Source organism: Delphinus delphis, chromosome 7 (assembly GCF_949987515.2).
Source record: "Delphinus delphis chromosome 7, mDelDel1.2, whole genome shotgun sequence".
In the NCBI taxonomy this organism is placed as follows: domain Eukaryota; kingdom Metazoa; phylum Chordata; class Mammalia; order Artiodactyla; family Delphinidae; genus Delphinus; species Delphinus delphis.
This window is the reverse complement of record NC_082689.1, coordinates 54,407,428-54,422,171: the sequence shown is the minus strand read 5'-3', so window position 1 is coordinate 54,422,171 and position 14,744 is coordinate 54,407,428. Positions and strand designations below refer to the sequence as shown.

The 14,744-nt window shown below is 35.3% G+C and overlaps 1 protein-coding gene across 1 annotated transcript in view; it reads right to left on the bottom strand.

The window, feature by feature from the left end:
* Positions 1-14,744, bottom strand: part of TTN (titin) — a 281,802-nt gene that overhangs the window by 164,615 nt on the left and 102,443 nt on the right. The window contains 17 exon segments of the mRNA XM_060016520.1: positions 748-795; positions 1,817-1,891; positions 3,752-3,835; positions 4,142-4,201; positions 4,613-4,639; positions 4,743-4,820; positions 5,028-5,237; positions 6,850-7,110; positions 7,219-7,486; positions 7,583-7,672; positions 7,879-8,062; positions 8,844-9,129; positions 9,250-9,342; positions 9,936-10,223; positions 13,136-13,426; positions 13,978-14,265; positions 14,402-14,689. Of these exon segments, the coding sequence (XP_059872503.1) occupies positions 748-795; positions 1,817-1,891; positions 3,752-3,835; positions 4,142-4,201; positions 4,613-4,639; positions 4,743-4,820; positions 5,028-5,237; positions 6,850-7,110; positions 7,219-7,486; positions 7,583-7,672; positions 7,879-8,062; positions 8,844-9,129; positions 9,250-9,342; positions 9,936-10,223; positions 13,136-13,426; positions 13,978-14,265; positions 14,402-14,689 (2,919 nt within the window).

The following is a 14,744-nucleotide window of genomic DNA, read 5'->3' as shown; positions in this document are numbered from 1 at the left end:
CAGCCTTATATTGATCATTTACGTTTTCTTTGTGTTGGTTCTGTTTAAATTTTTGTTGATTATGGAACACAGTCAGCAGGGTCAAGAGACACTCTACGCTTAACCTGAGGATTTTTCTGGTGTGAACAAAATGGCATTCAGTAAATATTATCAAATGAACACATCTTCCATTGTTTCATGGGAGCTCCAGTTTGTAAAACCCTTAGTTTTTTTTTCCCCATGGAATATCTTAATATTTGATCATTTTGTAGAATTTATTTCTAATATTTCTGTAGTTACTTAAATTCCAAACTATTCTTTCAAAAACAGTACTAATTTTAAAGCTATATTTTTGACTATCGAATATAACTTTTTAGTCAATTTGATAAAGACAATATTTAAAGTCATGTAACCAAATCAATTAGTTGCTTTCATATGACAACTTTAAAAATATTAAGGCTAACATTATTCATATGATCCTTAACATTTGTGTTAGCTACAGTTGAAACAATAAGGGATCCCCTCTCTTTCTAGCCCTCACCATTTCCTTCCCTGAGTCCACTGCACTGAGGCTGCATAAACATTTGCCTGGGTTTTTCTTTCCTGGAATTCGACCAGTATGAAGTAGCCATCATTTCCACTGCTAATTTTACTGTAGCAGAGGAGACTCTACAACTTTATAATAAGTTGGAAGCCTAATACATAAAATAAGAATACAACGCAGAGATGCAAATCTCAGAAATAAATAGAATAAAATATTTCATTTACCTTCTGCTGGAATTAAGGCAGTAGGAGGTGGAGGCTTCTTGGCAACCTCTGGAACTTTGAAAACATAAAATACATGTTTATCTTTAGACTATAAGTTTTTTAATGCTTACTAATCCTGTATACCCTTGTTAGCCATTTGTATGATCTGTGACTACTACCCATATATAAAATGCTTTTATAAGATCCAAATTTAGCTCACCAAAAATGCTACGCAATGCCATGTTAACGAAAATGCAGGAAGGCTGATATTTTATTCTACTTTATGTTGATTTAAAACAATTTAAATTAACATGAAACATAAAGAGAATATTTGGTATGTCTGATGCTAAAAATAATGCATGTTTAATTTTTTCAGTGATTAACAATAAAGTTTGGGAAATAGCCATGCTTTTTTGAGATTCTTCTTATTCTATAACATCTCACAAATGACCACAAAAAAAAAGTCTCAGTGAATCGTGCCCTATGCTCCTGGATTCTCCTTTTTTTAGGAGGTTGCTGTACTTTAATCTTAGCCAGATGGATAAAATTATTTGCTTAAATTTAGTTATCCCATCTTTTTCCTAAAAATTTTCCAGGATATAATAAAAATTTAAAGTAACTAAATTGATCCCCCTGCAAAAAGTGTTTTATTTTTCCCTGCGAGGATTGACATTTAGCTCAGGTGAACCAGGAAGGGTGCTGAGTTGGGCTGGAGTGGCCACTTAAAATTAGTGACCTTCTGTTGGTCTGACTTCTGTTGGTGTGACTTGATCAAGACCAGCTGTTGGACCAGAGGGCAGTACCTTCTTTAAATCACTATCCAGAGATAATGAGAACTCTCTGGTGTTGCCATTGGGTGCCATGGGTAGACATAGGCACAGGAAGATAGAGGAGGAAAAAAAGGGGAAAAGAAAGAAAGTTGAGAGAGAAAGTGAGGACTGAATCAAAGAAGAGGGTGAGTGTGAGTAAAGGAAGAGGTACCATTTTGTGAATTCACACTCTTAACCTTCCTCTATCCTCCACTATTTGGGATTTAAATTTTTTAACCAAGAGAAAAGCAGTAAGACTGAATTTTGATTAATTATAATACCTTTAGGTTGTGGTGCCTCTTCTTTGGGCTTTGCGACAACTTTTTTAGCATCTTTCTTCACAGCTTTTTTGGTCACTAAAAAATGAGATGTCAGATGTAAATTTTACTAAAATATTTTCATGAAACTGGGAGGTTTATTGAAAAATTTTTTAAATTAATTTAATTTATTTATTTTTGGCTGCATTGGGTCTTCATTGCTGTGCAAAGGCTTTCTCTAGTTGTGGTGCTTGGGCTTCTCCTTGCGGTGGCTTCTCTTATTGAGGAGCACGGGCTCTAGGCCCGCGGGCTCAGTAGTTGTAGCACACGGGCATAATTGCTCCGCAGTATGTGGGATCTTCCAGGACCAGGGATTGAACCCGTGTCCCCTGCATTGGCAGGCAGATTCTTAACCACTGCACCACAAGGTAAGTCCTGAAATATTTTTTTAAATATGTTTTGATGGTAACAAGAGATTCTGCACATTATTGCAAGATATCTGTTTCAGAAAGATCTTGGACTACAAAGCAGAACCATTTTTTTGGAGGGAGATAGAATATGAAGGGTGATCTTACATCTTCACTGATTTTATGCCTGCTTCAAGTTTTCAAACATCTAGAGTAGACCCAAGTGATATCATAAATAGCAGAGGTACAGCTTTTCATCTTCATTTCACTTAGGTAAGAACACTTTATAGTTTTCAGGAAAAAGAATTAACAAGTGAATTAGTAAAATTAAAGTCCCACCTATGCTATATTGCGGAAGTTTTGTCATTTCTGACATTATACCTTGATCCTGGCCCCTGATCGTAACTTGATTATGGCTCCTAGTATTCATGAATAAATAACACTTTTGAATTTTTAAAATATGATTTAATTTCTCAAGTTTCCCAGTGGGCACTCAAACTTAAGTCATGTTGACACTAACACTCAAATCATAAATCATTCATTAAGATAAATTATTATTTCTGACAACAAATATAAGTGGAAATCTATTTTATGATTTTTGATTCTTATTCATTTTTGCTATCATAAGTAGGTGAAATATAGTTAATTATGTTCATATAAATTATAAAAATGCTTTTCTTTGTTATTGAGATTGTAGTAGTCATAAAACTGGAAGTGCTTTTTGTTTTTTTTTTAACTGAATTTCCCCTGAGGCTGGCTGAAAACTAGCTCAAGCTTTTGACACCAATTGTAGTAGATATTAGGGAACTAGCATGTCAAACCATGGAAACTACTACAGTAATGGTGGCTTGGCTTTCGAAAAATGTGACTTTGACATGCAGAATTTTTTCCTGATGATGCTGGGAGAATTCTGACAGCAATTCTGAACTCCCCAGAACTCTAGAAAGTCCCAGGCAGTCTGTTGACTGATTAGTTGAGAGTTTGGGGGCACAAATGGTACAGTTTATCTACTGAAATATCTGAGAAGGACAATTTCCTGGCTCACTCATGAGTTTATTGGAGAGCTCTTTCCTTAGCTTAAAAAAAAAAATCAAAGATATTCTAAATCATATTTTTATAACAAAATAGTGAATTTTAGCGTAGTTAACAGTGTACCTGGGAAAAAACACAATCTATAATTTTAAATCTGACTATACACTAGTATTTTTTATTTCTATAAGCTTCACTAGAATTTGACTGTATTATTTTATTGTTTTATGTAGTAGTTAGGAAAATATGAAATGTGAAATCAGTTTGCCATTAATGCTTAAGTGATTCCTTTAAAATAAAATATTTTAATATTAAGCATCATATTTGTTTTTTTTTCTGATGATTTTCAGACTTTAAGGCACATGTCTTACATATTTAGTTAATACTTAACAGCATATAATTTACATTTTGAAAGGCAATTCAAACTGCTGACCACTAGAGGGCCAACATGTTGCATTAAACAACATTTTCCAGGTCTGTAATAGTTCTATATTTTGACATTTAGGTAGATAACATATAATACCTTCAATACGTTTTGCTGGTGGTTTCTTTTCTTCAGGTGATGGTAGCAACAGGGGGATGGGAGGAACCACTGTATGAGGAATTTCTGAAGAAAATAAATGTCATCATAAGTAACATAGTTTGGTTTATTTTGTGTGAAATATGATGAAAAGTCTCATGCATTTCTTTCAGTATTTCAAAGGTGTTATAGCAGAAATTCAACAATCAGAACAAACAAAATTAGCATCTATTTAAAATTGTAACTACTCTTTTGCTTTGATTTTTAATTACACAGTGAAGAATATGATGAGAAAGAATTTGTTCTTGCTGTATGCTATGGTTTGGCATTGGTAACTTCCTAGTGGTAGGCTACTGCAGCTTCAAGCCCAGGGGTCATGGTGCTGGATCTTACCTTCTGGAGGTACTGCTCTGATAGGCATGGTTGGAATTGGAACTCTGGAGTCAGGAATATCTGAAAAGGGACATTTAACAATGATAAGCACCGAGAGACTGAAAACACAGATATTTATTAGACAACTAAGATGTGTTTGATTGTCAGGCATTTCCAACAGCAGAATTTAACATATAGAAACAAAGATATTAAGATTCTTTTGTAGGCAGACACACATGCAAATTTATTCCCTGTGAAAATTTATTCTACGGCCAAACTTGATCCTAGATATCAGCTGAATGTGACCTCATTATCTCTAATTTCCCAAACTCACAAAGCCTAACATTGGTATTATTTTACTGAAAATAATTTTACTGAATAATATTTTACTGAAAAAAAGAAATAATATTTTTAGACATGTTAGTTTGGCTTCTATCATTTACAAAATTACACTGAATGTATTGTAAGGATTGATTTTTTTTTTTAACTTACCAGGAGGCTTCATCTCAAGTTTGATTTCTGCAAAAGAAAAAAAAATGATATTTTTTAAAATTTAGAATTGTCTTGGCAGGCTACTTTGTTTCCAAGATTGCACTGTGATTTGAATGTGGTGTTTTCTGACCTTTGGTTGTTAAGTACAGCTCTGCTGTACTTCTTGCTTCACCTCTGGGCTCCAGTCGAGCAATTACTGAATAGACACCTAAGGAAAAAATCGTGAAATGTTTGCTTTCTGATATGTTTGTAAATAATGCTTCTTTATTTAAATATAGTATTTATTTATATTTCTCTTTCCTATAAAAAGTAATCTAGATAGAACTACAGAGTATAAGCGTAAACTAGAGTAGAAATAAATAAAACAGGCAAAGTTGAAATTATATAGTCACAGGGACACTGTCAATTAAGTTACCTTCGTCATCTGGGGTCACGTTGTGGATGGTCATATAATGGCAGCGACCGTCATTCCTGAAGTTGTATTTCTGGCTCTCGGTCAGTTCTGTTGGTCCTTTGTACCACGTTACAATGGCGTCATCGAAGGACACCTCGCACTCGAAGGTGGCAGACTGATGCTCACTCACCACAATGTTCTGTATGCGCTTCGTAAACTGAATTGGTTCAGCTGTTTAAGTACAAAAAGAGTTCAAATTTAGATTGTTTGGGAAGGAATTTCTTTCACTGTGCTTTCCCCACAGATGTTTAAAGTCTCTTATCTTTTTATCCGATTGGAAAATAGCAGAAAAAGGCTGAAAAGATAAAACAAGAAGAAAGTGCACTTCTTCGCATCAGTAACAAAAAATTATCCCAATACTTAAGTGTATTCCTACAGGATCAATGTGGGAAAGTTTAAAGAAATCCCTGAAAGTCCTTACAATATTTACATGAAGGCAATAGTCAAGCGTGCTTATAACCCAAAAGTAACATTTAAACTTTAAAAATGTTAGTGAAATGGGGGCTTCAAAATAAAGGGAACATAAACTTAAATTTTTACTGTATACTTCTCATTCCCCTTTGAAATTCTTTCTTTCCTCTGTAAAATAATTCTGCTATTCAGGATCTAGAATTGTTTATTTTTTGGCTTGTATAACTTTCCCTGTAAAAATAATTTCAAACTCAGTAGGAAATCTGCACTTCTAAATTTCAAAGGATTCATTTTGAAGAGTTCTGAAACCTGCTTTGCAAGCACCCGTGGGCAGGCATGAAGTCCACCCACTGGGAATGGCAGGGTATGTAGCAAGAGAATAGGCTGGCGTGGAGGTCCCTCTGCAAAATTTTATCTGGGAGGCTGGGATTCAACGTACTGCAGTATCATGAATAGCTTAGATGTCATATGTACTCTGGTGAGCTTTTCTTTGAAGGATCGTATAAAAGGAGGCAATTATTTAACAAATGATAAGTGGTTTCCACTGGATCCTTTAAATGAAAAGAGATTTAACATTTCTTAACTTTAAAATACAACCAGGCCTTGATATCCACTATAAAGCAAGTCAGAGATGTTGAAATGCTTATGTAAATAAGTCACATAGTTATTTCAACAGCTATAAATGGCAACGCCTGGAAGTAGAGCCCATGATTAGAGCCAAATGTTGCTGAATGCAGTCTAAAGGTATAGGTCTTTAGGAAATAAATATTGTTGCTCCTAAGTCCTAGCATTCCACTTCATTTCAGAGATTCGGAGGTTGGAATATGATCTTCCTATGAAACAATAATTTTTGAAAAATAGCTGCTAATCACACATCACATATGTTGTTAATTTTATCTATAAAGTTTCATACAGATAGAGTCAAGTTGATTCCTGTAAACAAAATGTCAGCTCCTAGCCAAGATCCTCAAGATACCTAGGCATGAAATCTGGTCCTTTCTAAGATCTATTTCTAGAATTCAAAATCATAGATGTGAGAATTATGGCATTTAACAGAATTGTAAAAAATTACTGAATTTAGCATAATTATGAAATTTAACAGAAATAAGTGTTAGAAAGTCAAGTCATGGTTTAGACTGAAATCTACTTCAGGTCAAAAAGAACTATGCAGCAGAATCGGCACTTACGTGAATACTTCCGTTTTGATTTCAAATGGATTTTGAGACGTGAGTGAATGCTATGAGTATGTGTGTTGGGAAATGAGACCACACAAGCGCTTTAAGACACATGTGATGGCAGGGTTGCAGGGGTCCTGCACAACATTTGCCACTGACCGATGCTGTGATAACTCCAGCCACAGTCTTTCACCCACCTTCAATTCTGAGCTCTGCTGAAGTTTCAAGGTCTTCGTATTTGCAGGTGTACTGACCCTGGTCCTCTGCTCGAACATCTGCAATGATCAGCTTATGGACTTTGTGCTCCACTTCTGTTTTATATCTACCTTGGGGTTTAAGGATTCTGCCATTTCTGAACCATTCGGATTTTACATTTGGCACAGAAAACTGGCACGTCATGGTACAAGTCTGGCCTTCTTTCAAAGTAACATCCTGAAGATGCCGTTCCCAGGCAGGCTCTGTGGGTATGATACAATATACATTTTGTACGATATCACATGTGATGTACTCAGTAGTAAATTCATCTCACAAGTTTTTTTAAAAATAATAAAACTCTTTTTCCTTACCAATTACAGTTAGTTTAGCACTAGCGATGTGTGGACCACACACCAGTCTATAATTGCCCTGATCTTTAAGTTGACAGTTTTTGACTCTGAGGGTATGTTGATCACCATCAATGCTTATTTCAAATTTATCACTGGGTTCCAGTTTTTCAGTCCCTTTGTACCATGAAAGCTTGATTTCCGGATAATTAATCTTAATGTTAATTTCAAACACAGCATCATTATCTTTCAAAACTGTCTGATTTTCAATGTCCTTGATCAAAGTGACAGGCTAGGAGAATAAAGAATTAAAATGCATTAGTCACTCCTTCCCTTGTAATTCCCAATAATAATTTCTTCATTTTGTGATCAGCATAATTCATTTTACCTCTGTCTGTGACAGTCTTTGCTGAATAAATGATACAAGTTCCTCAAATTCCTTTTCTTCCTTCTCTGACTTCTCTATTTCCTCAATTTCCTAGGGAGGAAAAAAAGCATAAGTATTACATATGGAATAAAATTTGAATTAGAGGACGAATGATTATATTTAACCTCCATTTTTGATGCTGCTTAGGTTATATTAACCATCTTATACAACTGTAGGGTTCTGGAAACTCAAAAGGCGTATGTTAGACGTTTCAAGTGTGAATTTTTAAAGATGATACTATATGTAAAAGATCATACCAATCTATGTGTCTCTTCTACTTGACTTTGCTTTAGCATTTCAAATGCTTGAAGAAGACCCCGGAAGTCAGTGATTCCATACATGCGGGCATATTTTTCATATTCTTTTGGATCAATATTTTTGAGAAGTTCCAGGATATCAATTTCCTCTTCTTCCCCAGCTCCTTTCTTTAAGGCTGGAGTCCTAAGTGAAATAAGAAATAAACGTGAATCACCTGTCTTCTACTTATTTTGAATTGTCTATCATCATTCAAAGATTATAAATGTAATAAAATTTTTTCCACAAAGGAATAGTTTTGTGTCCTTTATTTAAGAACTACTAATTTTACCATGTTAACTGTGAAACAAACAAACAAAATTGTGGGTTTGGAGGTGGAGTGGATTAAGATCAGACTATAGTCACAAAGTATGGAATTTTGATCAAAGAGTTTAAGAAAGGATAACAAAAATATTTTTGTAAGCTTTACAACAAAAGAGGCTAATGAAAGAATTATAAGGAAAAATAATAATAGCCATGGAAAGCATCAATAAAGAATACATATATCATGAGGAAAATATGTAGAAATTAAATGTTGATTAATTGATTAACAGTGATGTTCAAACATAATTGGTTTTGAAATTATTGGCAATTATGGAAAATGTTTAAAATGGTTGATCTAGAAAGCCATTCAGAGCAAGAGAAATTACACATAGAAACAAAAATTTCATGCCTAGACACACAGGTTTCTCTACAGGCCATTTCCTTTGTTCAAAATTTTAATAAAAATTCACCTCATTCTCAAAAGTTTCTCAAGATTATTCAGAAATTGATGTTAATGCACCACTAACTTCCACTCAAATACTGTGTATTTGCTTATCTGTTTCTGTTAAAATGTCTATATGCTAATGTTCTTTCACAATCTGAATCTTGGAGGGGATGGTCCATGAATGGAACATTACCGTGCATGGTACTTTATTGAACTTACTTTTTCAGCATGGCTCTAAGATCTCCTTCAATTTTCTCTTGTTGCTTCCTTTCATCCACCTGTAGATTAACATTACTTTCAATTTCACCATGCTTGTTAAATGCGACACATCGGTATAATCCAGAATCGGTTTTTGTGGTGCCTCTGATCTCCAGCTTTGCTTCACCATCTTTCTGGTGGATAAAAATTCGACCTCCTTGGCTCAGTTGTCTCCACTTCCCTTTTGTCCACTTAACATTTGGAACTGGATCACCTCCAACTTTCGCAATGAATGTTGCAGTGGTTTCTAAGGAACAAAGAAAACAAATCAATAAAAATTTAATTTTCCAAAGCCAGTTTTTCTGAAATGAAATCAGCAGTAAAATGTACAAGACAGATGAAGATGTAATTTTCATGAAGTACTTACTTTCTACAACTCTCATACTCTGAGGTTCTGATATGAAGAAGAGTTTTCCATCTACTGCTGCTTTCTTAGCTGCTGGGACGGCAGCTGGTTTGTCTAAAACAACACGTTTATATGTTTTTTAAAAAAATCACAATCACCTTCAAATTGTAATAAATAATTTCCTTTGAAAAACAGGCTTTAAGAATATGGCAATGTTACAAATAGTACACACTCTATATAAGAGTGGACTATAGAAGACAAAGCAGTTTCATAGATATTTATAACTAGTTGTAGCTATTACATGCAGATTGAACTGCAATCACATTAATCGCATCAAGTTTTATATTTCTCAACTTGGTTTTATTATATAGATTTCCTTTAGGGATATGGTATCAGGCTACCTTATGTCACATTATTACAGGATCATTTTTGGAACTCCACTTAGTTACATCCTTTTGGATATGGTGAAAAAAAGGTCAAGAAGTGTGATGGTGAACTTGGGGTACTTTCAGAAAATTTGTGTGGAAATTATTGCCACTAAATCACCTAATATTTCAATTATAATAAGGAGACTATAAATTGCAAATGAGCAGTAACTGATAATTCTAAAAATCTAATTCCATTCTTACTTAAACTGTAATAAGCAAATAAGCAAATAAACACAAGCAGTTGACTTAATCCAAATAATAGTTTTGAGGTGTCTGTACCTTTAATGGTCACTTTTGATTTGCAAGTGTCACTTCCAGCCACGTTTGAAGCTTTACACACATAATCTCCCGCATCTGCTTTAGACACATCCTTGAGTTCCAGCACAGCAGTCCCATTAGCAAAGCTGAAGCTGCATCTGTCTGAGGGCTTTATTTCCCTGCCAGCCTTCAACCACTGGATCCTGATCGGTTCTGATCCCTGGACGTGGCAGCTAAGCTGCACGAATTCTCCTTCACTAACTGTTACTGGAGTAGGGTGCTGATCAAACACAGGTGGCTTCTTAGGTGCTAGAATTAGAAAGGGATTTTCATGAGGAACATAAAAACAAAAAAATATTAAACTCCAGAAAAGAAACAAGTTTTGCCTCTAACAGGTAGCACTGGTTGCTATAATAGAACTGAATCATGTGCCTTTGTCTCTGAAAGCAATAGTTACATGTGTTGGATTTTATAAATAGAAAAAGGTTTAAAAACAAGCAAAGAACAGATGCCATGCTGCCCATGAATTACCCAAGCATCTGTGTTTTGCAAACATTAGGCACTGCAAACACTGCACTGGCCGTTCCTATAAATTTCGATGTCATATAGCACACCGTTGATTCTCTCAAACCTGCATGCAGCTGTATTTTCACTGAACCCTAAAAACGAAGGGCCTGTTGGAGAACTCTGCTCATGATATACAATGTTTGCTACCCTCTGGGAAAGAAAGCCAACATTTGAGTAACCGTGAGCCCACATGTTAATATGTGATTTTCTCTTATGATCATCTGTAGCTATTATATGCAGCTACAGTAGCATTTAAAATCCAACCTTTGCCCAAAGGAATGAGGCGTTGAGGCTCAGTGCTCAAATGAAAACCCGTGAAGAAGATATCAGTAACATGATGGGAAGGCCATGTATAGCTTGGTGTTATGTAATGATTTTATTGAATGGTTCTGAGACCTACATATAAGGAAAATAAGCAATATTCATGATTGCAAAGTTGAAAACTTCTGATATCTATTCATTTTTAAACTCTATGGATAAAGAGCCTCAGAATTCTATAGAAAGTATTTATCTACTCAATGTAAAACCATCATGAATCGTTAAGCATTCATTCTTCATTTAACTAAATGTTTTAAAATTCAAACGCATTTAAGTACTATTAAGTGAGTGATGAAATTAGAATTATAAAAAGTTAACTCAATGATATTAGCTTATTAGTAATCTTAATCTATTGATGATATTAACCTACTGTCTGTGCACCCTGACATGGCCAGCTAGATCATCAGAGTTGGTAATTAACTCCCAGTTGTTCAAGGAAGTTAGACTGAAAGTGATTTTGATGAACTGCCTCATAATTATATGGATGAAACAAATGGGACCTAATGAAACTTAAAAGCTTTTGCACAGTAAAGGAAAACATAAACAAGATGAAAAGACAACCCTCAGAATGGGAGAAAATATTTGTAAATGAACCAACTGACAAAGGATTAATCTCCAAAATTTACAAGCAGCTCATGCAGCTCAATATCAAAAAAAACAAAGAACCCAATCCAAAAATGGGCAGAAGACCTAAATAGATATTTCTCCAAAGAAGATATACAGCTTGCCAACAAACACATGAAAGGATGCTCAACATCACTAATCATTAGAGAAATGCAAATCAAAACTACAGTGAGGTATCACCTCACACCAGTCAGAATGGCCATCATCAAAAAATCTACAAACAATAAATGCTGGAGAGGGTGTGGAGAAAAGGGAACCCTCTTGTACTGTTGGTAGGAATGTAAATTGATACAGCCACTATGGAGAACAGTATGGAGGTTCCTTAAAAAGCTAAAAATAGAACTATCATACGACCCAGCAATCCCACTCCTGGGCATATACCCTGAGAAAACCATAATTCAAAAAGAGTCATGTACCAAAATGTTCATTGCAGCACTATTTACTATAGCCAGGACATGGAAGCAACCTAAGTGTCCATCAACAGATGAATGGATAAAGAAGATGTGGCACATATATACAATGGAATATTACTCAGCCATCAAAAGAAACGAAATTGAGTTATTTGTAGTGAGGTGGATGGACCTAGAGACTGTCATACAGAGTGAAGTAAGTCAGAAAGAGAAAAACAAATACCATATGCTAACACATATATATGGAATCTAAAAAAAAAAAAAAAGTTCTGACAAACCTAGGGGCAGGACGGGAATAAAGACGCAGACATAGAGAATGGGCTTGAGGACACGGGGAGGGAGAAGGGTAAGCTGGGACGAAGTGAGAGAGAGGCATGGACATATATACACTACCAAATGTAAAATAGATAGCTAGTGGGAAGCAGCTACATAGCACAGGGAGGTCAGCTCAGTGCTTTGTGACCACCTAGAGGGGTGGGATAGGGAGGGTGGGAGGGAGACACAAGAGGGAGGAGATATGAGGATATATATATATATGTGTATAGCTGATTCACTTTGTTATACAGCAGAAACTAACACACCATTGTAAAGCAATTATACTCCAATAAAGATGTTAAGGAAAAAAAAAAGAAAAAAAAGTTATACGGATGAAGCCATTATGGTTAGAGGATCAGATTGAGAAGATCTCCTTAAACAATACAGTCTATTTCTTTGCCTCAAGCTATGACTGTGTATTCATAATGATATGCAACATCTTTCCACCCATTTTTTTTTCTTTCTGAGCAAATTTTACACTTTTGTATGAGGTTAATATTCATTTATAGGCTAAAAGCTTTGGGCAATATATGTCAGGCAATAATCCTTTAGAAATATCTTTAGAAAAGAGAATGTTTCAGAATGTGATAGAACTCATAATAAGCAAAGGTAATGCAATATTCAATGATGAAAATTTTTAAAAATTTCAAAACAAATGTGCCTCATAAAAATTTATATGTCACTTATGTATGAATTTCAAAGTAGACTTAGACTTCTAACTACCTGAGAGAATTTCGAGATGTGATTTACAAGCTAAGGTACAGTCCATTTATTATATGACACCTACTTTCCTGGGCCACATAATTAAATTACAACTAATGTATATTTTTTAGTAAACATATGTGGAATTGTGGCAAGCCAATTAAATAATATATATTCACATCTGTTATAACTTACTTGGTCGAGATGTCAGAAGAAACACACATGGCTGTCTAATAAGGCAGTAAAGAAAAACACATCATGCCAGGGGCTCTGAAGGTGACTTACCTTTGATGACGACTGAAGATGTACACAGAGCAGAGCCTGCATCATTCCACACTTTGCACGTGTACAAACCAGCGTCGTCCATGCTTGCCTTCTTGACTTGCAGCAGAAGTGTGTTGTTCTTGAATGTGATTTCACAGTTAGACGTTGGATGGATCTCTACGTTATTTTTGTACCAAGCGACAGAAATAGGCTGGGAACCAGCAACACGGCCCTCGAGTTTGAAAGAGTTCCTTTCTGTTTCTTCTACTGTCTCCGAGAGTTTTTTAGTGAAACTTGGTGGAATTAGCCGCTCTGTAAGAAAGTTCAAGGATATATGAAGTGGAATCCAGAAGTAGGTTACTAATAGGAGGCTTTTCAAGAAAGAAAAGTCATATTTTAAGTTCAAAGTCAATGCTGACCAACTGAATACACCATATCAGTGTAATGTTCCTAAACATTTTGGCCTCTTTCCACAAGCTTATTTTATTTTTAAATTAAAACAATTTTTTAATTTTACATTGGCATATAGTTGATTTACAATACTGTGTTTTTTTTTCTTTTATTTTCACAAGCTTATTTTAAACTGTTCTCTGATTTATGGGATGGATGATAAGAATAACTTATGGTCATTTACAGAACCAGATATTTGTAAAAAAAAAAAAAAGAAAAAAGGGGGGGAAGGAGTGGTCTTAGGGTTATGTAGGATATATAAAAACTTAGAGAAATACAGATTTTAAAAGATCACCTTTTCTCTAGAGAAACTTATTTCTTCTGAAACATTTTTATGTCAGTGGTTTAAAAACGTGCTAAATTTCATCTGTCCTAATAAAACCGCACCCTTAGGATGTGATATACAAAGATACCTTTTATATTGAGCTGAGCCATGCAGGAGTCCTCTCCCACTTCATTGACAGCATAGCACGTATACTGTCCAGAGTCTCCTTTGTCTACTTTCAGGATTGTCAGGTGGGCACTGTTTTCCAGATAACTAATCTGATAGTTTCCACCACTTTGGATCTGTCTGTTGTCTTTGGCCCAGGTGACCTTTATTGGTTGTGTCCCAGTCACATGGCACTCAAAGTCCGCACTGTCTCCCACCACAGCACCCACAGGGGCAAGAGGGATGTCAAAGAAGGGCGGGTTCTTCCCCTCTGAGAGGAGAGCAGAAAGACATGGTTTCAGGCTCCATACCTGACCATCCCAGTTCACACAAATCATCCTCCTCTAATTTCAAATTTGGTTATAAAAAATTTAATTACAGAAATAGAAATTTAAGAATCCACACACCTGTGAGAATGAGTCTGGCACTGGAAGAAGCAGAACCTATAGGATTTGTAGCTGTGCAAGAATACTGGCCTGCAAAACTCCGATCTGTTTGAAAAATATTGAGAGTGGCTACATTATCTAAAAATGATGTTTGTACATTGGGGCCGTCTTTCAACGGCTTGCCATCTTTAAACCAAGACACCGAGATAGGTTCTGATCCACTGACAGCACACTCAAAAACAACTGGCAGCCCGACCGTTTCTTGAACATCTCTCAACTGTCGAGAAAATGACGGTGGAAGTTTTTCCTCTGTAGGAATAGAATTAAAGTAATGAATACTTCTGGACATTTTGAATTTACTGAA